The 22,648-nt window shown below is 39.7% G+C and overlaps 1 protein-coding gene and 1 non-coding gene across 3 annotated transcripts; both read right to left on the bottom strand.

Annotated features, from left to right (window-relative positions):
- Nucleotides 1–12,482: 12,482 nt before the first annotated feature.
- Nucleotides 12,483–16,438, bottom strand: LOC141667105 (serine/threonine/tyrosine-protein kinase HT1-like). Of its 2 annotated transcripts, XM_074473465.1 has the most exons (4): nt 16,149–16,438; nt 14,788–15,612; nt 13,706–14,158; nt 12,483–12,888 (listed from the first exon to the last, which is right to left on the bottom strand). In XM_074473465.1, the coding sequence occupies exons 2-4, from the start codon at nt 15,502–15,504 to the stop codon at nt 12,616–12,618; spliced, it is 1,443 nt and encodes a 480-aa protein (XP_074329566.1). In that variant the 5' UTR covers nt 15,505–15,612; nt 16,149–16,438; the 3' UTR covers nt 12,483–12,615. The 2 variants fall into 2 exon arrangements, with proteins under 2 accessions (XP_074329566.1, XP_074329565.1); XM_074473464.1 differs by lacking the exon at nt 16,149–16,438 and having other exon boundaries at nt 14,788–15,991.
- Nucleotides 16,439–21,924: 5,486 nt separating this feature from the next.
- LOC141669735 (small nucleolar RNA R71) lies at nt 21,925–22,032 on the bottom strand. The gene has a single exon (XR_012553999.1). It is a non-coding gene; the product is annotated as a small nucleolar RNA R71 (small nucleolar RNA).
- Nucleotides 22,033–22,648: the final 616 nt, after the last annotated feature.

Raw genomic sequence — 22,648 nt, 5'->3', positions numbered from 1 at the left:
TTAAATGTGTCATTATTTGTATTTGTTTAAATAAACAAATATTTACTTATGCGTTTTTTTTTTGTAACTGCTCCCCCTGGCCAATTGTCCTTTGCCACGTGGCCGGGGCTCTTTAATTCTCCTTGCCTATAAAAGGCTGCACCTCCTCTTCCAACTTACTCTTTATTCACATCAAGAAAGAAAAAGAAAACCAAAAGTCGCCATTTTCTTCTCCTGTTCGAAGTAATTTTTAAGAATTTGGAGGCTTGGGCTTTGTTCTTTGCTTTCTCTGTTCTCTGATTTCTGCCGTGCTACAAATCTGTAAGTCCTTACTTTCTTTTCGATTTTCATAGTTTTCTCCGAGTTCTTGCATGCTTTGGATTAATGGTAGATTTGTGTGTTTTTTGGTTTGTTTTGTATTGGGTTTGCTCGTTTTTGTTTATGTATGTATAGATCTGTGGATGTTTGGGTATTTTGGTGCGTTTTTGGTTTGATTTTTGTTGATTTTGTTCGGGATTTTCTGGGTTTTCTTGGCTGTTCTTGTTCTTGGAAGAAAATTTATGTATGTATATGAAAAGTGTGTGTGTTTTGCTCTTTGATTCTCAAAATAACTGTTTGTGGGTTAGGGTTTTAACTTTGATCCGAGTCTGGATTTGGGGGAGGTTTATGATAGGATTGTATAACTTAGGTTTTATCTGTTTTTGGTTGCTTTTGATCCGGGCCTGGGTGTTTGCCATTGGGATCCGGGTATATGGGTTTTGTTTTAAGTTTTTTGTTGCTATGGATCCGGATCTGGGTATTTGCCACCAAGATCCGGGTCCATGGGGGGTTTGCTTTTGTGGTTTGCAGTTAACATGATCCGGATCGTTGATGTTTTTCCGGGTTGGACTTGCATTGGTGGTCCGGATCATTAGGTTATGATAAAATAACGTACCTGATCCGGACCACTTAGGAAGACAAATAAAATCTGTAGGGTACAGACTAACTGACCTTCAATTTAATAGGTATATGGTCCGGACCAAGGAGCGAGCTAGGAAAGTATATAATTGCTATCCAAGCTTTTCTGAGGAAGAGAGTGATTCGGATTCGTCTGGTAGAGAACAGATCCAGGGCGAGATGGTTAGAAAGGGGTCTGGGTCCGTGGGAACAATTACGAGCTTCCGGTTCAAGAGGCTTCCAGAAAACTCTATTATTTTTACGCGTGAGGGCCGCTGGTCTGATATTAAGTATCATTTCGTGAGAAAGCCACCCGGGTTCGAGGATAGCATTTATTATACCCGGGTCAGATATGAGAGGCACGAGGATGGGCACCCGGGTATTTATGACCAAGGTGCTCTGGAAGCAGCTTTTGCTTCCTTTGGGATCAGCCGGGATCATTACCAGCTGAAGGATTTTCATGCTGAGGCTGACCCGGGTGATATGGACAAGGCGATCCGGGCTGCTTTTCAATTGACCAGTGATATTGCTTGGAGGTGGCCCGAACCGTATGAGAGGATCTTCCATCGTCCTGCGGATGGTTTTGTTCCGGTTTGGCTGGAGCATCTAAGGTCCGGGTGGAGCCCCAGGTGGCACATTTTTCTGAAGCACCTTTGTAAGTATGTCTACAGGATTTCTCCTATGCAGATAACTCCGAATGGGATCAAGTCTATGACCTGGTTCATAGCTTGCTGTAACAAGTCCGGGCTCCTTCCTACCTTCAAGTTATTCCACCAGATTTTTTACCTTTCTAGGTCAAGCCAGAAACCTTTCTACGAGCTGAGGTTCCGGGCAGCAGAGTGCGGATTCGGTCCGGGTAGGTCCAAACCAGTTATGCACCAGACCTCTTTGAAGCATTGGAATGGGGAGATACTGATGTTGAAGGGTTACGATTTGGAGTATCTTCCTTATTTCACAACTGGGGAGGTTAAGACGAAGTTCAACCCAGAGATTTTAGAGGGGGAGGCTGTAGACCAAGTTAGAAAATTTTGTGGTAGTCTCGGGTTCCAGCCAACCCGGGATACGTTTATGAACCATAAACTCATGTTCCAACTTGGCTGTAAGTTCTTTTTTAACATGCTCTTTCTTTTTTTTTTATCCGGGTCTCCATCCAAGCTTGGAGAACCGGATTACCTTTCTTTTGTTTGTAACTTGTAATCTTCGGTCCGGATCAACATACCTTTTGTTTTTTACTTGTAGCTGATTTGCATAAAACGTCTTGACATGGTCCGGGCTTACTGCATTATTCTATTTCCGGATTCGGTGGTCTTTGCATTTTTATCGATCCTATGCTGATAGTTTCTCTTTTCAATTTTTCAGGTTTGCCGCATTACAACCCTGCATCCCGGGCCATAATGTCTTCTTCAGCTTATGCAGCAGCTTTTAACTCGTTGGGATTGGCGTACAAAACAACAAAGGGGGCCCCTGGTACCGGATCCGCGTCTGCGGATGCAGAGGGTGGTGCCGAATCTTCTGCCCCCCGGAATGTGTCTGATCTGGTCAATGTGCCCTTGGCCAAGGACCCGGACGTTCAGGAAATCTCTGAAGAGGAACCTCCTTCGAAGAAGAGGAAGTCCGCCCCGGGAAAGCCTTCCCGCGGAAAAACTGTTGTTGCTGACCGGGTCATATGCGATTCGGAGGGGAAGGGACCGGATGGGGCTCCTATCCGGGTAGGGACAAAGAGCCTTATTGATCTGGCCGGGTTCATGTCCAGTATCCCCTCAGAAGAAGATTGGGAGGAGGTCGAGGGCTACAACATGGCTGCTGCCTTGAAGAGGGTCACTGGTCAATGGGGGCAGGTAATTTCTGGATTTTTATGCTCTTAGTTCCGGATTATGCCCCGAATTTACTTTGTGCTTTGCTCATAGTATATTTTTTTTTCTCTTTTCTCAGCTTGGGAGTGCAATATCCATTTGCTCCGACGTTGCTTTCACTGAGCTCAAGGAGGCCAACAACCGGACCAAAGCAGAAGATGCTTTTTGATTCCCTGAGGGGTGAGCTGGAGGAGGCCCGGGAGGGGTTTCGTGTAGTGGAGTCCGGGTTGAACGAGAAGCTGAAGGATTCGGAGACCCGGGCTGAGGGGCTGGCCAAAGAAGTTGAGAGGCTCAAGTCCGAGCTTGCTGCTAAGGAGAATCTGAATAAGGAGGCCATAATTGCTGAGTTTAAGGCCAGCGACGTTTATGATTTCGAGGTTGCTCAGGCCGGGGTTCCCGAGGTGCGCAGGTCCTGGGTTGTTGCTGAGCGCCATATAAAGACAGACCCCTTTGCTTCTTGGGAGAGCTTTATTCAAGAGTTTCTTGCTGCAAAGGCTGCGGTTGAACAGGGTCAAGGGGAACCGGAACCCTATGATGGCCCGAGCCCCAGCTTCCTCTAAATCCGGACCAGCTTTGCAAAGCTTCTCGGGCTCAGCCCATGTAATTTCATTTTCTAGGATTTCCAATTCTCGTACTATTTGAACTGTTTGTAATATTTGGATTTGTTCCGGATTGATGTCAATCCGGATCCTCCTTTGAACTTTTTCCCCGTTGTAGAAAATGTTTGCTTTTCTTTCTTCTGTTGTTTTTATTTTTATGAGTAATCCGGATCATGGCTATATTGTGCAAATGATCCTGACCCAGGTTGTGGCTATAGCCCCCGATCCGGTTGGGCTTTATATCCGGATTGCTCCGGGTATGAAGTCGTATCCGGATTTTCTCTTGAAATTGTTTTTAATCCGGGTATGATGGCCACCTGGGTTGAAGTATTATTTTTTGCTTTATGTACTTGGAAAATTTAAGTACATGATGGTTGTTTGCAACCTGGATTTGAATGTTAATCCGGGTTGTTTGTTGCTTTTAAATTTGCTTTCAATCCGGGTATATGAACCACCCGGGTTGATGTTTGCTTTTTTGCTTTATGTACTTTGAAAATTGAAGTACATAATGGTTGTTTGCAACCTGGATTTGAATGTTAATCCGGGTTGTTTTTTGCTTTTAAATTTGCTTTCAATCCGGGTATACGAACCACCCGGGTTGATGTTTGCTTTTTTGCTTTATGTACTTGGAAAATTGTACATGATGGTTGTTTGTAGCCCGGATTTGAATGCTAATCCGGGTTGTTTTTTTTTTTTTTTTTGAATTTAAATTTGCTTTCAATCCGGGTATGTCTAACCCGGATTGGTGATTGCTCCATCTACTTAGAATTTTTCTAAGCAAATAGTGGTTGCTTTGGTTTTTTGCTTCTAACCCGGGTACGAGAAGGTACCTGGGTTGTTATTTGCATCCATAACTGGTAATTTAAAAGTAATAACTTTCTGAGAAGGGAAAATTCTTTTCATTGATTTGAAAATTTTTTCATACAAAATATCGGATCATAGATTGGTTGCTTGCCATAGGCTACAAGTTCTGGTTGCTTTTGGTTGCTTTTCTACTGGTAAAACTTTCTGAGCCTGAGTCCATGCCATGTATTTGGTACTTCAGAGTCATCCATGTTCATGAGCTTGTATGTTCCTGGCCTTAAAACTTCTTTGACTTTGTATGGGCCTTCCCACTTTGGCATTAGCTTTCCGGTATTAGTGGGATCTGAAGCTTCTGTGTCTCGTAGGATCAGATCTCCCACTTGAAAGTTTTTGACCCGGGACTTCTTGCTGAAGTGCTCTCTTATTTTCTGCTTATATTTTTCCATTCTTGCCACTGCCTGGTCTCGAACTTCATCAATTAGCTCAATATTCGTTCTGAGCCCCTCCTCGTTTGCTATTTCATCAAAGTTGATTGCTCGGTGGGAGGGGGATCCTACTTCAATTGGTAGCATGGCTTCAGTTCCATAAGCCAGCTTGAAGGGGGTTTCTCCTGTGCTTGTTCTGGGGCTTGTTCTGTATGCCCAGAGTACATTAGGCAACTCTTCTGGCCATTTGGTTTTGCTTTCCCTGAGTCTCTTTTCTATCCCCCTGAGAAGTATTCGGTTTGTTACTTCAACTTGCCCATTTCCTTGAGGGTAGGCTACTGATGACTTCTTGTGCCGGATGCCCCTTTCTTGAAGGTAGGATTCGAATTCTGAACCAACGAACTGTGGACCATTATCTGATACTAGTACCCTCGGGATCCCAAACCTCATCAATATGTTGTCCATAAACTTGATGCAGTCTTGTTGGTTTATTGTCCTCATTGCCTTTGCTTCTACCCATTTTGTCATATAGTCAATTGAGACTAGTAAGTACCTGAGGTCTCCTCTGGCTCTGGGAAAGGGTCCCATGATATCAATTCCCCATACAGCAAATGGGATTGGTGACAAGACTGAGGAGGGTAAGACTGGGCTCATCCGTGTCACATTGCTGAAGAGTTGGCATTCCTTGCATTTTTTCACAAAGTCTATTGAATCCTGGTGGATAGTAGGCCAGTAGTACCCCTGCCTTATGATTTTGTGAGCTAGTGCTTTTGCGGACATGTGGTCTCCGCAGATTCCTTCGTGAACTTCCATGAGGCAGTATTGTGCCTCTCCTGGGCCTATGCACTTGAGGATTGGGGAGGAAAAGGTCCGGCGGTAGAGTATTCCCTCTTCCATGAAGAATTTCGAAGCTTTTGCCTTTAACCTTTGAGCCTTCCCTTTATCCTCCGGGAGCTCTCCTTTCTCCAAGTATTTAATGAATGGAGTCATCCAATTCGGACTGTTTTCTATCTTCATGACTTCCTCAGGCTCTGTGCTTGGTTTCTGCAATTCTTCGAAGTAGACGGAGCAATCCAGGTCTGATGAGTTTTGAACAAGTTTGGACAATTCATCAGCTTCTGAATTCTCCTCTCTGCTGATTTGGATGACTTGGACTGTTGGTATGGAGGCTAGATAGCTTTGGACCAGAGCCTGGTAATTGGCTAGAACTGGATCCTTGGCTATGTACTCGCCATTTGTTTGCTTTACGACGATCTGGGAGTCGCTGTAGATTTTGAGATTCTGGATCCTGAGTGTTGTTGCTAGCTTCAATCCTGCAATCAAGGCCTCGTACTCTGCCTGGTTGTTTATTGCTGAGAATGCAAAGGAGATTGCTGTTTGGATTGTGAACCCTTCTGGGCTTTTTAGGATGAGCCCGGCTCCCGATCTTTCATTTGTTGAAGAACCATCAACTTTGAGAGCCCAGGCTTCTGTTTCTTGATCTGTGTTTCTCTCAGGGTCAATGCTCATGGGCACGGGCTCTTCTTCTGGAAAATTGCATTCTATGATGAAATCAGCTAGAGCCTGGGCTTTGATTGCTGTTCTAGGAATGAAACTTAAATTGAACTGACTTAGCTCAACTGCCCAATTTACCAATCTCCCTGAGACATCTGGCTTGTGTATTATCTTTCTTAATGGTTGATTTGTTACAACTCGTATCTCCCTTCCCTGGAAGTAGTGTCTGAGTTTCCTGGATGCTGTGACTAAGGCGTAAGCAAACTTTTCTAGCCTCGGGTACCGGGTTTCTGCATCTTTTAGCACTTGGCTCACATAATAAACTGGTTGCTGTTTGCCATTCTCTTCCCTGATCAAGGCTGCTCCAACTGCCAGGGCCCCTGCTGACAGGTAAAGGGATAGGGGTTCCCCGGGTTGAGCTTTTGTTAATACGGGGGGTTGAGAAAGGTACCTTTTGATTTCTTCAAATGCGCTTTGGCATTCTGGGCTCCAATTAACTTCTCTCTTGTTGGTTGCTCCTTTTAATAGGTCAAAGAAGGGTAGGCATCTCTCAGCTAGCTTGGTGATGAATCTTCTGAGTGCTGCTAGCGATCCTGCTAGCTTCTGCACATCTTTTTGTGTTCTGGGAGCCTTCATCTCTTGAATTGCCTTTATCTTTTCTGGGTTGGCTTCAATTCCTCGGTTGCTTATCATGAATCCAAGGAATTTTCCTGCCCCTACTCCAAATGTGCATTTTTCTGGATTGAGCCTGAATGAGTATTTTCTCAAGTTTTTGAAGCATTCTCTCAGGTCTCCTATGTGCCCGGAGACGCTTGTGGATTTTGCAATCATATCGTCCACATAGGATTCCAGGTTCCTTCCAATCTGGTCCTTGAATATCTTATTCATTGCCCTTTGATATGTTGTTCCCGCATTAGTCAATCCGAACGGCAGCATTACATAGGCATAGACCGCCCTGTGGGTGATGAAGGCTGTCTTTAGAATGTCTCTGGGATTCATCTTGATCTGGTTGTACCCCGAGTAGGCGTCCATGAAACTTAGCATCACATGCCCAGAGGTTGCGTCGATCAATTGATCAATATTTGGCAAAGGGTAGGGGTCTTTTGGGCATGCACTATTCAAGTCTGTGTAATCGATACACATTCTCCACTTTCCGTTTGCTTTTTTTACCATCACTATATTTGCCAGCCATTCTGGGTACTTGACTTCGCATATTATTCCAGCTTCTAGTAGTTTCTCAATTTCTTCATCGATTGCTTTCTGCCTCTCCGGGGCGAAATTTCTTCTCTTTTGCTTGACTGGCTTCCTCTCCGGGTTGACGTCCAAGCTATGCATCGCTATGGATTCATCCAACCCGGGCATGTCTCTTGGTGTCCAAGCAAATATGTCAGAGTACCCTTGGAGTAGCGAAACCAGGTCTTTTCTAAAATTAGGGTCGAGCCCGGATCCTATCTTTATCTTTTTGGAAGGATCGCTTGTATTGATCAGAATTGTTTCCGTTTTAACGGCAGCCTCTATCTTGGATTGATCCGTATTTGATACCATCTTCTGTATCCGAGCCTCTGCGTTCTTTTTCATATAAATCTGAGCCTGGGTTGTCATCTCTTTTTCTGGGTTGGTTGCTTGCACAGTAGGGTTTGTTTGGCCAAGGCCTAGGCTCGATTCAACCCCTTCTGTGACTTGGTTGCTTTTTTGCTATTTTGAGCTTGATTTGGTTGCTTCCGGATTTGAGAGGGACTCTATGACCTGAACTTCTTTCCTAGCATCGTCTCTTGAGTGGGGGTGATGTTTCTTAATACTTTGTTGTTTCCGGAGTACCACGGCCTTTCTCTTGTTGCCTTGGTGGGTTTCAGCAATTACCAGAGCCTGGCTGTAACATCTTTTAGCTACTTCATAGTCTCCCTTGATTTCTCCTACCCCGGTCGGAGTTGGGAATTTGATTTTCAAATGTGATACGGAGGTGATTGCTTGGATCCTGGTCAAGGCCGAGCGCCCGATTATGCCGTTATAGGATGAAGGAGTATTGATCACGTAGAACTTTATCACATGGGTAACTTGGTTTGAGCCCGATCCGAATACGACTGGCAAGTATAAAGTTCCCTGGATCGGGACCAAGTTGTTCCCGAACCCATATAGAGGGTCCTCTTGGCATTCATTGGAGCGTACGCTCCCAAGCTTCATCCTGTCCACGGTATGCTTGAAGAGTATGTTTACTGAGGATCCATTATCGATCAACATCCTTCTTACTTCGTTGTCAAAGATATCAAGTGTTACAACCAAGGCTTCATTGTGATTCGGGTTGACTCCTTCATAATCCTTGCTGCTGAATGAGATCATCATCTCCGGGTAGGATTGGATTGAGAATACCTCATCCCCTGAGCCCGGGCTCCTAGGGGGAGAGTGTGAGCCTCCCAGGACCACATTTACCACATTTTTACCCTTTCTTGGCCTTTCTTCTCACTGATTTTTCTCCCTTGAGATGTATTGATTCAGGTTGCCTTTCCTGACTTGATCTTCAATGAAGTATTTTAGAGAGAGACAATTCTCAGTCTTGTGTCCATGGGTTTCATGATAGTCGCACTGCCTGTTGTAAGGCCTGCTCTCTGGGGGAGTCTGCATTGGCTTTGGAGGATAGTAGAATGGCTTTCCCTTGATCTCCTTCAGTATCTCTTCCCGGGTTCTGTTTAGTTGCGTCCATTATGGCTCTTGCCTGGGCTCCCTTTGCTGCCTAGGGGGATCGTGATCACTTTTGGACTCTGTTTTAGGACCCAATCTTTGGAAAATTGGGGTGTTTTGTACCACATTTGTTTGTTGGGTTTGGTTGCTTTGTTTGAACTTTTTCTCCTGATGGTAACCCCCTTTCGGTCGGTCATCAGAAGATTTGTTCCTGTTCCCTCCATTCCGAGTCATTCTCATCGCCTGGAGAACATCTGTTTCTTTTATGAACCGGGCTGCCATGGAATAAGCCGCGGCCAGGCTTTGGGGCTTTTTGTTTATCAACTCCACAATATACCTTTCATTGTGTTCTGGATCCAGGTTTCTTCGAAATATGCTTAGAGCCTCCCTTTCATCGAGATTCGAGACTTTGTTGATGGCTTCCTGGAACCTCCGCATATAGGCTGAGAGTGCTTCGTTATCATATTGGCGGATTGTCTCCAGGTGGCACATGTGCATTTCATGTGTTATATTGGCTCTGAATCTTCTAAGGAAGGCTCCTCTGAATTCTTTCCAGGAGTGGATGCTTCTTGACGGGATTCTGCTGAACCATCTTTGAGCCCCCCCTTTGAGGGTCGAGGCGAAGAATCTGGATTTCGTCAAGTCATTGTAATAGTATATCTGAGCTATCTGTTCAAAGTAGTTGAGGTGCTCTTCCGGATCCCCCAGTCCGTCGAAAGAGTCAAAGTTGTAATGTTTGAGATTTTTCTGTCGAGGGATGGCTTCTAGGGAGTGACTGAAGGGCGTGAGGGTCTCCCCAACTTCCACCCCGGATTCTTTCTCCATTTTTCTCTGGAGCTCGTAAATCATGTCCTTCAGATCTTTCTGACCCTCCTCTTCGTCATCAGAAATAAGTTCGGGGGTAGGGTCCCTCCGAGTTCTTTTGCCTCTTGCTTTAGCTAGGAGCCTCTCCTCCTCCAGTTGCATTCTTTTCTGTATTTTTTGCTCCAGCTTTTCCTCCTCCTCTTTTCTTATCTTTTCTCTGATTTCTTCTAGCTTTTTCTTTCTGGTTGCTTCTGTCTCCTTCTTGCTAGGCTCCTTTTGATTCTTTTTTGCCTTAGCCCCAATTCGGTCGAAGACAGATCTCCTGGATTGCTGAGAGTCCCCGGACTCTTCTTGCTCATCATCTTGCTCAAATTCCATCTGAGCCCGGGCTTGTTCATCTCTGTAGAGCCTGATTGCTTCAGCAAGTTCATGGCTTGTTAAGTTAGCCATATGCTCCTCTGCAACCGGAACATTGGTGTACTTGTACTGATTTAGCTCTATGACATTTCTAGCATCCCTGATTGGGGTATGCTGTGTCAGTGGTTGCTCCTGGAAGGTCTCCCTGTCTCCCCCAGGTTCTTGAACTTGAGAGGGGTCTTGATCCTGAATGTGGGTACTGGCGGAGGGCCTACCAGCTGTACTTTTTCCTGCTCTTGCCATTACCACAATTGTACAAACAACTAACCAAGATTTGAGGCTACAAATGTGGATCTGAGGTTGCTTTTTTGAATATTACAGAAATTGTCCAGAATAACAGCAAGCAAACTTTCTGGGTTTTGCTAAAAATAATACCAAACAAGAACAGCAGGCTCTTGAACGCAAAAGAAAATACGCAAGCTAAAACAGTTCTGGGTTTTAAACCACCAAGACTATTAAACCCCAGGCTTCGAGATTACCAAGACTATCAAACCCTAAACAACTAAAACTTAACAAACAAGGGCGGGCTCACACAACCACGGCCTAAAGCAAGAAGCTCATACAAACGTGGCTAAAATGAAAACTCATAATCAAGAAAGGGTTTGGTTATTTATGTTCTTACAAGTTTGAAAGTGGACTCTCTCAAGAGTTTGCTGATGAAGATGAATCCAGGGGCACCGAGACCCAAGGATGTTCGCCCCTCCTTCTAGCGCCAAATGATAACTCCGGTGAGCGGGCGGCTCCGTCGTCGGCGTTCCTGGACCTTGTGCGCGTGAGAGAGGTGTAGCTGCAGGTTGGGCACCTGCAAAACAACACCGGAAGGGGGGTTTGGCTCCCACGGCGCCTCCGGTGTGAGAGTAAGAACAGGCTTTGGAGAAGATGAAGGTATATGTGTTTATGTAATTTTGAGGCTGTTGTGTGTTTTTGAGTGTATGAGAGAGTGTGTGAGTGTAAGAGTAAAAATATTTTCCAACCCCTAAACCCTTCAGTCTTGGGGGTATATATAGCCCCGAGGTAGGGTTTAGGGGTAGTTACCTCTAAATCTGGGCCGTTGGATGCTGGGACCAGAGGACGCCTGGCTTGGGTGGATTGCTTACGCGTGTCCAGGGGAGGACCACCTCCAGAGTACCCTAACGGCATCTGACACGCGCCGTGCTTGTCTGGTGTGCTGGTTGTTGATAGCTGTCATAGTCACGTGCCCACGTACCTTTGCTTGGCGGGTTGTGGGATGTGCATGTGCTTGCTGGGACTTCCCTCATTGTGGTTTCGGCCTTGATCCGGATCCGGGTATGCAGGCGGATCCGGATCCGGGAAGTAGGATAGGCCCGGGCCTGGGCTCCTATGCTTGATTGGCCTGGGAGAGGGGGGTCTTAGCAGGTTGGTTGATCCTGCCTCCCTTTAGTCTAGGTTGACACCTACCCGGGTCTATTATGCCCTATCATTAAGTATATCTAAATGCATTATCAAACAAAAACCAAGCTGCCCTGTTCTGTTACTCCTGCTTCAAATGGTGCACATTTTTTGGTATTCCCTTCTTGGGCTTAATATAGCTGGGCTTGTACTATATTTCATGTTCACATATCTTCTCATCCTTTCTATTGTCCTTCTCAACTGGTCTTGGTAAATGGTTCATGTAGGCTTCAATCCTTGTCCGCTTGTTATGACTTCCAACTTTCCAAGGTTACACAGTTACACTACAAGGGCCTCTTTTGTTCAACATTCTAAATTGTTTAATAAATTTAATTTTACTTTGTGTCTATCAATTCTAAACTTCTGTCTTCTAAACAAAGTTAACTTGTACACAATTGATACCAAACATAACTCTTGTGTGTCTTGTCAAGCAGGTTTGAGCAAATCTTTGACTACTATATTAAGTACAGGGATCATTTTGCAGTGTACAGTGAATATTTGAATTTCAGCACTGTAGCTTTTATTGGGGTCCTCCAATTAGTGTGATTTCAACATCTCAAAGGCCTAATGAAATTAATCAATGACAAAAGAGGCTCCCACCTTATTGTACAAGATTTTTATTGTGCTCCTCTATAGCTAAAAACACAAAGATGAGCACAAATTTAAAAAAATATTGCAACTTGCTGCAATTATTAGAGGAAAATACCACCACTACAATAATAAAAAGGGCAATATAACATTATTTCCAGAACAGGTCTACTAAGGATGAAAAAGGACATCCCTTGCTCCCACCTTGTGCAAGACCATTTCACTATAACTTTATTTTATGCTCATCTATACAGAAAAGAAAAAAAAATGAGCACAGAAGATATTATGCTGCAGCTTGCTGAAATCAATAAACAGAAAGCACTGCAAATACAGATAGTAAAAGGGACGGCGGTATTTTTGTATCGGGGGCTATTTACCAAATGGTAGGCATCTTCCACCAAACACATATTTGAACAAGGGAACAAACGGAAGTGCTGTTCAGATTTTAAAAACTAAAAAGAGAAAAAAAAAGTTGTTGGATTTTGCAAGGTGATGTCTACAGCAGAATATTACCTCAATGACTGTTTAATGTACATATACAAATAATTTAGTACAAACATACAAGGAAAGCAAAACGGCTGCAATATACAATGCGACCCGGAATCTACAAAAACCAGATCACGAAAAACATCATGCAAATTTAGGTTTGGGCTTTGGTGAAGGGTTATGATGTACAGGGCCAATCTTCTGAATCAAATGAAGAATCCCTTTCTTATGATCTTGACATGTAAGGTTTTGCAGCTTATCTAGGTTTCCATCACTTGCAAGTGAAGCCTCAAACTGCTCTAGCAGCTTCACAACCTGACAAAAATTTGGCCTTCTCTCTGGTTGTGAGGACCAACACTGCCCAATCAAAGCTCTCATGGCAGCAGGGCAGTCATCTGGGAAAGCTGGCCTCAAATTCTGAAAGATCATAATTAAAGTTATTAATTAAATTATGTATATTATAATATATAGATGTGTGTGTGTGTTTTTTTTATGTCGAACAGTATAGACGAACAAGCTGCCCAAACACGTGCACACACAAATATATATGGAATTTCTAAAGGTGGCTAGGCGAGTACAGAGTACTCATGTTGAAGTGTGAGTTGGCAACATCAAAAAGATGTATTATTCTTAACCAAGGATTAACAAGTAACTAAATATATTCATAAACTGTACTTATTTCGTAAACATAAACACGGAATGTTGACCTATCCAAGACATGAAGTTGTCACTAATATCTCCTTATTCTCTTTCTGTATACATCAATTAAAGAAAAAAATTGAGGGGAAAAACAAATTTGATACAAATACGATATTATCATATCAATATATCATAGTTCAAATGGAAAAAAAACTCAAATAAATCAAAGTTCCTGAAAAGTAAAGCCTCACCTACAAGATTTTATCAAAACTAAGAATATTTGAAAAGAAAGGTGAATTGTACTATCAAGAGATGAATGTTTGCTAATCAGATCAAGTGCAACGATTCAAGGTTTGCTGACGTTTCAGGAAGCAGATAAAACCAATATCAAGATACCAAAAGCAGGAATAGTTTACCCTATCAAGTAACCAGGATTTGTCGCGAGTTAATAACAAAAATGTAGATAAGACTCGGCATGTGCAAGAATGTTAGAACACGATAATAAAAAGAAATTGTTGACAGAAATATCTCAATGTCAAATTTATATATCAAAACATAAATAGCAAACTACACAAAATATGCATCATAAAGGTACCTTATTCACCACGGCAAAAGCGGCTTGGATGGGTGTCATATCCTCGTAAGGAATAATTCCAGCTACCAATTCCCACAAAATGAGCCCAAAACCATAAACATCAACCTTCCCGCTATATGACTTGCGTTTGATCATCTCTGGTGCCATCCAGCGATAAGTTCCGGAGTCATCATCCAGAGGATCGCAAGATGTGTCACGACACGCAATTCCAAAATCTGCGATTTTCAGCTGAAAATCCTGATTTAAAAGAATATTCTCAGGCTTGAGGTCCCTATGTATGACACCTTGAGAATGAATGAATGCCATGCCACGAGCAATATCCAGAGCCATTGAGATTACTTTTCGTAAGGGAAGTATCTCCTTAAGCTTATGCAAGTATGACCTCAAAGAACCCTCCGAAAGATATTCTGTGATGATGCAGAACACTGGTGGCTTTCTGCATGCTCCTTTAAACTGTATTAACAAGTAAAAGAGGAAGAGTATCATAAGTATTTCAGCATCTGTTTTAGTACTGTGATTTAATATAAAGAAGAGTAATTTTTAGATAATATTGTATCTTATTAGTTTCAATAAAGTATATAATCTTATTCTACTGACCAAATGAATATAAATGTTTACGTCCAGTAAGATACTGTGAGGACGAGTGATACGTGGCTTATAAAATAGGCAAAAAAGTACAAACTTATCATACATACTATTCTTGCAATTAATATATAGCCTAGAATGAAGAAGAGTAAATGTCAGAGGTGGACGATACTTTTCTTCCCATTTTACATAAGACTGACACTTCTTTCCTTTGTGCAGCTTACAGCCAAATTGTGGATTACGATAACCCATAAACACACAATACATGAATAACGTCAGAAGAAATGAGTTGCGCAAGCATGCACGAATGAAACTTCTTTGCACAAAAAGAAACGAACTAACTATATAATCTTCCGCCACTAATTATAAGCTAACATTAGTCATTTATTTATTCATATTAAAAAAAAACTAATCCATAATACAGATATCACTCCTCACTGGAATCCTCCAAGTCTTGGGATGACAAAGTACTAAGAGAAGCAAATATGGATATTTACCTTAATGACATTTTGGTGGTGGAGACGACTCAAAAGGGTCACTTCTCTTGTGAAGTGCCTCTCCAACCGAGCTCCAAGTGATCCATCATAGATATCATCAGGTAGCCTTATCATTTTTACAGCAACAGGTTCATCCTTGTAACTCCCATGGTAAAGTTGACTATGAGCCCCATGAGCAAACCTAAGCCCAATGAATAGCTTAGAGAGATCAACCATCCATTCATCAGCTGATTCAACAGAGGTGACCTTACCTCCCCCATGATCAAAAAACTTTGTCCATGCCGACTCCTTTCTGCTCTTTAATTTATCATAAATTTTCATAGAAGAGAAGTGTTTTAGCGACTTGGAGGACTGCTTAGTGTCAGGTGCCCTTTTTTCAAGAGAATCTTTCACCTTCCCCAATCCTCTTCTTGTTGGATGTGGAGTTGAGAACCGCTTTCTATCAGACCTGGCTTCCTTAAAAGTATCTGAAAGTTTGGTTTCTGGGTGAGGCGATGCAGCCCTAGCCTTAGTTGTTTTAGGATTGAGCTCAATTTGATTACCACTTGATCCATTTGTTGGCCTCGTTTTAAGACCCGAAGTTCTGTCTGAATAAGATGCTAAAGGAACCGAAGCCAACCTGCTAGATTCTATGGCAAATTTTCCAGAGTCTAGGCGATGATAAATGGTGTGAGAATAATTTGTTCTTCTGATCCAAGAAGACCCTTCCCCCATCATCCCTCGATAGAGCTACAAAATAAAGGTGTGTCTTCAACTAACTAAAGCTCCTTCTGAATCCATAACTAAAAAAGACATCGAAGCTTACGTGATTGGAAGGACAGAGGCCTGTCAATACATACCACAAAAAACCTCAAATTTCCAACATAAAAATGATAATCTAAATCAAACCCCAACCCAAAAGCACAAATTAACACTGATACCAGTCTAAACTTCAACTTTTATACTAATGATACAAGGAAATCCCAACTTTTTAAGCAATAAGAATAAAAATCAATCAAAACTGACATGCAAGAACCACCTATGACCAAACCCTGTACTAAACCACCAAAAATGAACTGAATTATGAGCACTGACTAAACCTCATCACAATCAATAACCCCTATTAGTCTCAAAGTCATATACAAGCTTCTTTAAAAGCCTAGAAACCCCACACACACAAACAAAATAGTTAACTAACAACCCAATTAAATAAAGTACACAGTCATAGATTGAAAATAAAGAAACACCCATAATTAAAAACCCCAATAGCAAAACACCAAAAGTGTCAATTGCCTCGACTCAATCATACACATAAAAAAAATTAGAGAGTACATACACTTGTCATGCATACACAACAAAAAAGACAAAAATAATACACTTACCAACAGGGCATAAGCTACGCTGCTACAATTCTTCAAAAATAAGTTCTTTTTTTTCCCAGAATCTTTACTTCACAGAACTCATATAAATCTCTCCAATAATCCACGGAGAAAAAGAAAATAGTACTATTTGTTCACAAGAGTGAGGTGATGTTAATATACATTATTCATGTATGTGTGAATACAAACGTAATGATTTTGTTTAAGAGCTAAGTATGAGTTAAAAGGAGCTTAAAAGTCAAGGAACAACAGAACACAACACAAAGAGCAGAGCACTTCAAAGAATGAGTACCGAGTTGTCAGTTAGAATGACATGTAATGTCAGAGATGAGATGGGGAAAAAATGACAAAAATATCTTCTTCTTTTTTAACTTTGTGACAAGAATATCATTTTTTGAAATGCTTAGCAAAAAATACCTACCTAATACGTATTTTAAAATTGGGTATTAGTAATACACATTTTAGAAATGGATAACTTGTGTAAAAAAAATAAAATTTGGATACGCATCCGTGAGATGCTTATCATGACTTTGCAAAGCATGATACGCATGGCAGGAATGCGTATCATGATTTTACTTTTTTTTTTGTTTTTTTTCTAAATAATACTTATTTGTCAAATGCATAATAGCCTTACCCATTTTTGAAATGCGTATTAAAAATATATTTTTGGCCATATCTTTCAAAAACGGGTATTCCTGTTACATTTTCTAAAAAAAAAAGTATTTTTGGCCAACATCAGACGAGTTTGTGCAGTTTATTTTTTTAACAAAACTAGGTGGAATGATACGGCTTGCACGGTATATTTCTTGATTATTCTCGTTGTGTGTGCGCCTTTTCAATTTTATTTGGAATTTAAATAATTATATATCCCCACAGAATATGTGTTCATATGTACACGTTTATTAACGACATCCCCATTTTAGTACCAGGGAAAACGAGTAGTCGGATACATTAAAAAAATAGTTATATGAGTTAAGTTTTAAATTTTTTATTATTCTGATATAATTTAATATTATAATTTAGATAAAAATTAATTTAAACCGTTATCTCGTTAAATATAATATTAATAAAAGTTTGTTATAATTTAAATAAAAATTACTTTGGATTGCACTCCGTTAAACACAATAGAAAAAAAATCGGGACTAAATGTTTTCCCGAGAAAGACTTTTTGAGAATTTTTTTAGGAACTTTTTCTAGAAAATTTTCGGGAAAATTTCAAAAATATTTTTATAGACTAAATTTTTTCGTGAGAAATTTTCCGAAATAATCTCCGAGATTTTTTCCGAATAATTTTCAGAAAAAAATCTCTGAAAAATTTATGATAAACTGTATCGAGACGGAAAATAATAAAGTCCAATAATATGTATTTTTTATAAAATTATAACCTCCTTCTTTACACATTCAAAGAAAAAGTAATTTTAAATAAATGTGTACATTTATTCACTTTTAATACAACTTTTAATTATACGTAATATCTATAAATTAAAACTATTCTCTATTATAAATTCGAACACATATTATATTTCTAATATATTAAATAATATTTTTTAGTTTTTAAAATTCTACAATTTTAAAAAAAAGTTAGAAAAATATATTGAGATTTTTTTATAAATACTAATCTTGAATGCGAGTACTTATCGTGAGTCTGTTATCTCACAAACTGCACTTCACTCGTACGTATTACCTCAATAACAACATGACAAGTCGATTAGGATGATTGATAGAACGAGTGCCCGGTACGAGTCAAATACTTCCATTGTCTCAAATCAGTTGTAATTGACTTTTATAGGTAATTTAAGATATTTTTGATAATTATTTTTAAAATTTTTTTATTATAAATAAAAGTTTAAAATTTAAATAGTTATTCAGAAAAAATATATTAAAAAATAATTAACAAAAATATATGATTAATCATCTTAAAATCCGCCTATATATCAAATATGACCACTAATTTGGTTAGCTCACACAAATTATAAAAGGTTTGTGAATTGTGGAATAATCACAAAATCGTCAATATTAATTAAAATTAATAACAACAACCACAATATAGGTAAATTGCGAACAAAAATAATAAAAAATCAAGAATAAAATAAAAATAAGATATACCTTTTTTGGTTGTCGTATCTAATTTGTTTTTAAGTTTATAATTTCGAGTCTGAAAGCAATCAAAATATTATAATATCTTCTCGAAACATGATCAAGCATGTACCAAAGTAAAAATAAGATAATATTAATTTGCACGTTGGATAATATAATCATTCAAATGAGAAATAAATTTGAAGGCAAATAAAAGATGCACGCCGAGACATAAGATAAGAAGTAATAAGCGGTTCATAATTGATTAAAAGATTTTCATTCATACAAAATATATAATGTATTTATTGAATATAATTCAAAGATCAGATTGAAGATTAGAAACTTTACATAACAACAAAAAATACTTTTGTTATCAAATAAATAATTAAATATCAAACCAAATCAATTATGTAACACCTCAAAGTAGCTCTTTCAATATACTACCTCCGTCTTACTCATTTCTTTGTATTTCTTTTACATATTTAACACACATTTTAAGGCAGTTATAAAATATAAGTTCATAATTTATTTATTTTTTTAAATCTATAAAAATTTGATTATTATATTTTTTATTTAGAAGAAAAAAAATTAATAAATTATGTAAGTATATTTAATAAGAGGATTAAAATGTGTGTCGAATCTCATCCCCAATATAAAAAATTGAGGTGGCCGGAAGAAATAATTTGTTTGCGAGCTTGGTATTTGTTAGGAGATCTTCCACCCGGCCTATACGTACTTCTTGTTGGGGTATTTTGCTTTAAGAAGTGGGGCCATGTATTCTTAAAAAAATATTAAGCTAAAATCGTAATACTTAGAACTAACAAGGGTTAGTTATCTAATTGATAACTGAAATCAACTTAATATATCAATTTGGTTACTAAACTGAAAGTGATATCAAGTTGGTTACTAAACTGAAACCGAAAGTCAGGCACACATACATTCCGTTAATTATCCTCAGTATTTAATAGAATCGATTGATTTCAGTTTATCGGTTTCAAAACTAGACTCATGGTTGCTATTATCTCTATATTTCTTACTAGTCAAATACTACAAATTAGCATTACTCGTCGTTAAATCTTGAGAAAAAATTATCGAAATGTACACGTCAACTTCAGTAACCAACTTGATATCGTTTTTAATTCAGCAACAAATTTGATACATTTAGCCGATTTCAGTGACAAACTTGATAATTAATCCGAACTAATAATATAGATGTGAATCATGGTCATGCCGTCCTTTATCATTGCTGTAACAACCCGACTTTTCGGACTATTAAATCTAAATAAAAAAACTTACATAAAATAAATTCTTATTCGATAATTCAAATATATCACGAAGGTCAAATAAGCGGTCAAACTTATTACATAAAAACATAAAAACGGAGACGTAGCTCCACAAATCCGATAATAATTGTCTAAACAGGTAATCAAATTCATTCTTTAAATACGAAAGTCTTTATTCAAATTCAAATAGCACGAAACTAAGCAGCACAGATCTCTACATAGTTCTCATTCCTTATTCTTAATATGCTCCAAATATTCTGAACCTGAAATATTAAAAGGGGTGAGCTACAAAACTCAACAAATACAAATTGACTAATGTTAAGTGGCATTTAAATCCACTTGGAATGCTTCATAAAAGCTCGAATTGGTGTTTTGTACTCAAGTTGTTTGTGTATTTGATGTGTTTTGTAGTGTTTTGCATTTCAAGGCATAATCAGAAGCAGGAATGGTTTTACAATGTTTTTATGATTAGAAGAGTGTTAGGATGGAGCCTCGGATGATTGAGCGCAAGTAACCAACAAGAGAAGATCAAAGAAGCAAGAAGATCAAGTTCTAGCAGAAGCTCAGGGCGGCCGCGCCCATCTTCAGGGCGGCCGCGCTCATTCAACAGGAAGTCAGGGTGGCCGCGCTGCTTCTCAGAGCGGTCGCGTCAGGCCGGGATTTTCAGATTCCTGATTTGATTAGAAGACTTATCTGCTGGATTCCTGGTTGGATAGCTATTATTTAAAAACTCTTTAAAGACGTTTTTAATAACGGAGAGCAAGGAAAAGACAAGAAGAAGACCTAATAGCACAAATTCAACGAAGGAGAAGAAGAACTTGTTTTACTTGTGATTCTTTGCTTAAGTTGTAATCTTGGATGCTCATTTTCTTTATTGTTGAACCTAATACTCTTGTTAACGTACTTTGATTATTTATTTAGTTTATAAAGACTTAGTTTATTTACCATGCTTTCATCGGAACTCACGGTGATGATGAGTTCGATTATGAACTAATCGTTATCGTGGGGTTCTAACGGATTTACTTATGGATTTCAATAGTTAATTTGTTTCAATATCTTAGTGTGTGGTGATTGTATGATTTCCTAGTATTGGTTGTGCTTATTCGTCTTATGAGCGTCGCAAACTTATAAGATAGCGTGTTAATCTCTATTGAAGCGACAGTGAATATAGAGGTTTAGAACTTGCCATGCTAGCATAGGTTCATGTATTTGTTATGCATGATTCGTAGGTAATTTTAACCATCTTACTTTCCCTATGTAATCACGATAGATAACTTGCGCATTAAACCTTTATGTTGTCAAATTCAATAGACATACAGGGTCTCAATATAATTGGTGTCTATTCAGCTTCTATCTCTTTTGTAGATGTGTGGTAGTAGGGTATTCGTACAACGAAGTTGGCGTTTACTAGTTTCGTGTTATCTGATTAGTTATCATCACCATTGCATGCTAAGGTTAAAAATAATGACTTTGAATGAAGTAGTAATGAAGTTAGAATCCCATGTTGTCTCATATAAGTAATTCAACCTAAATTCTCTTAGTTAATGCTATTTAGTATAATCTCGTAGTTTAATCAAAATCCAGTTTATTATTTGTCTAAGCATTGAGCGATAGCCATACCGTTGTTGTATAAGTGCATAAATTGAACTTAACCTAAACCAGTCTCTGGGGGAACGAACTAGAAAGAATTCTATATTACTTGCGAACGCGTATACTTGCGTATAATTTTAACGCTTGTTTTCTCCCTAACAAGTTTTTGGCGCCGCTGTCAGGGACTCGGTGTTAATTTTTAGTTTATGTGCTTGACATCAGTGGTCGTTAAAGTTCACTGACTCGGATATTTTACTTACTTGTTTGCTTGTTGCTTTTTCAGGCACTCTAGAGAGCGTTTATGCTAACGCGTTCTCGATCTCGAAAGAGAACACTGGATAAAGCGGAGGAAGAAGTTGAAGTAGTAGAATAAGTTCTTATTGAGGAGAAAGTAGAAGAAGAAGTCTTAGTTTAGAAATTAGAAGAAGAAGCGATCGTTGCAATGGGAGAACCAGCAGCAAATTCGAAGGCTTTGATAGACTACTCTCAACCGAAGATCAATGATATTCAGTCTAGCATTGTCAGACCAGCCATCGCGGCTAACACTTTTGAAATCAAGGCTAGCACGATCCAGATGGTGCAGAACTCAATCCAGTTTGGAGGTTCTCCAACGGAAGATCCCAACATGCATATTAGAGATTTCATCGAGATCTGCGACACTTTCAAATTCAACAATGTTTCTGAAGATGCTGTTAAGCTGAGAATTTCCCATTCTCTCTGAGGGATAAAGCTAAGTGTTGGTTGTATTCTCTACCACCAGGCTCTATTACTACTTGGAAAGATCTTGCTCAAAAGTTTCTTACTAAATTCTTCCCTATGGCAAAAACATCAGCAATCAGAAACGCTCTTACTCAATTCGCGCAATAATCGGGAGAGCCTTTATGTGAAGCTTGAGATCATTATAAGGAGATGCTTAGGAAGTGTACTCATCATGGGATGCCTGACTGGATGATTATCAACTACTTTTATAATGGTTTGGGAGCACAGTACAGACCCATACTTGATGCAGCATCAAGTGAAGCCTTATGGCTAAGAGCTACGATGCAGGTTATGAGTTGATTGAACTAATGGCTGCTAATGAATACCAGAACCCTTCTCGGAGACTACCTCAAAGCAAGGTAGCAGGAATTCTGGAGGTAGATGCAGCTACTGCTATAGTTGCTCAGCTTAAGGCTTTAACGATGACGGTGGATTCTTTGGATAATTATGGAGTTAATCAGATCACTAGTGTTTGTGAGCTTTGTGTTGGTGCGCATGAGATGGAGCAGTGTGTTATTTCTAGTGAATCAGCTCAGTTCATGAGCAACTTTCAGAGGTCGCAGCAACCAGTTCCAGCCACCTATCATCCCAACAACCGCAATCATCCTAACTTCAGCTGGAGCAACAATCAGAATGCGGTGCAACAACCTTATCAACAGTGTGCAGCAAAGCAATTCAACCCTCTTGGTTTTCAGCAACCCCAATATGCACCAAGACAACAACTCCAACTTCAACAATCTAATGAAAAATCTGAATTGGAGGAGTTGAGGCTCATGTGCAAGAGCCAAGCGGTTT

This window comes from Apium graveolens, chromosome 6 (assembly GCF_009905375.1).
Source record: "Apium graveolens cultivar Ventura chromosome 6, ASM990537v1, whole genome shotgun sequence".
Classification (NCBI taxonomy): domain Eukaryota; kingdom Viridiplantae; phylum Streptophyta; class Magnoliopsida; order Apiales; family Apiaceae; genus Apium; species Apium graveolens.
Note: the sequence above shows the minus strand (reverse complement) of the source record. Positions and strands in the feature narration are given on the sequence as shown.

Bases quoted from the DNA above. Each gene is read 5' to 3' on its own strand.
- LOC141667105 (XM_074473465.1), bottom strand. From the start codon at position 15,504: ATGATGGGGGAAGGGTCTTCTTGGATCAGAAGAACAAATTATTCTCAC. The intron at 14,159-14,787 runs GTAAATATCCAT...TTGTTAATACAG, and splicing joins ACCACCAAAATGTCATTAAG to TTTAAAGGAGCATGCAGAAA. The intron at 12,889-13,705 runs GTACCTTTATGA...ATGATCTTTCAG, and splicing joins CTTTTGCCGTGGTGAATAAG to AATTTGAGGCCAGCTTTCCC.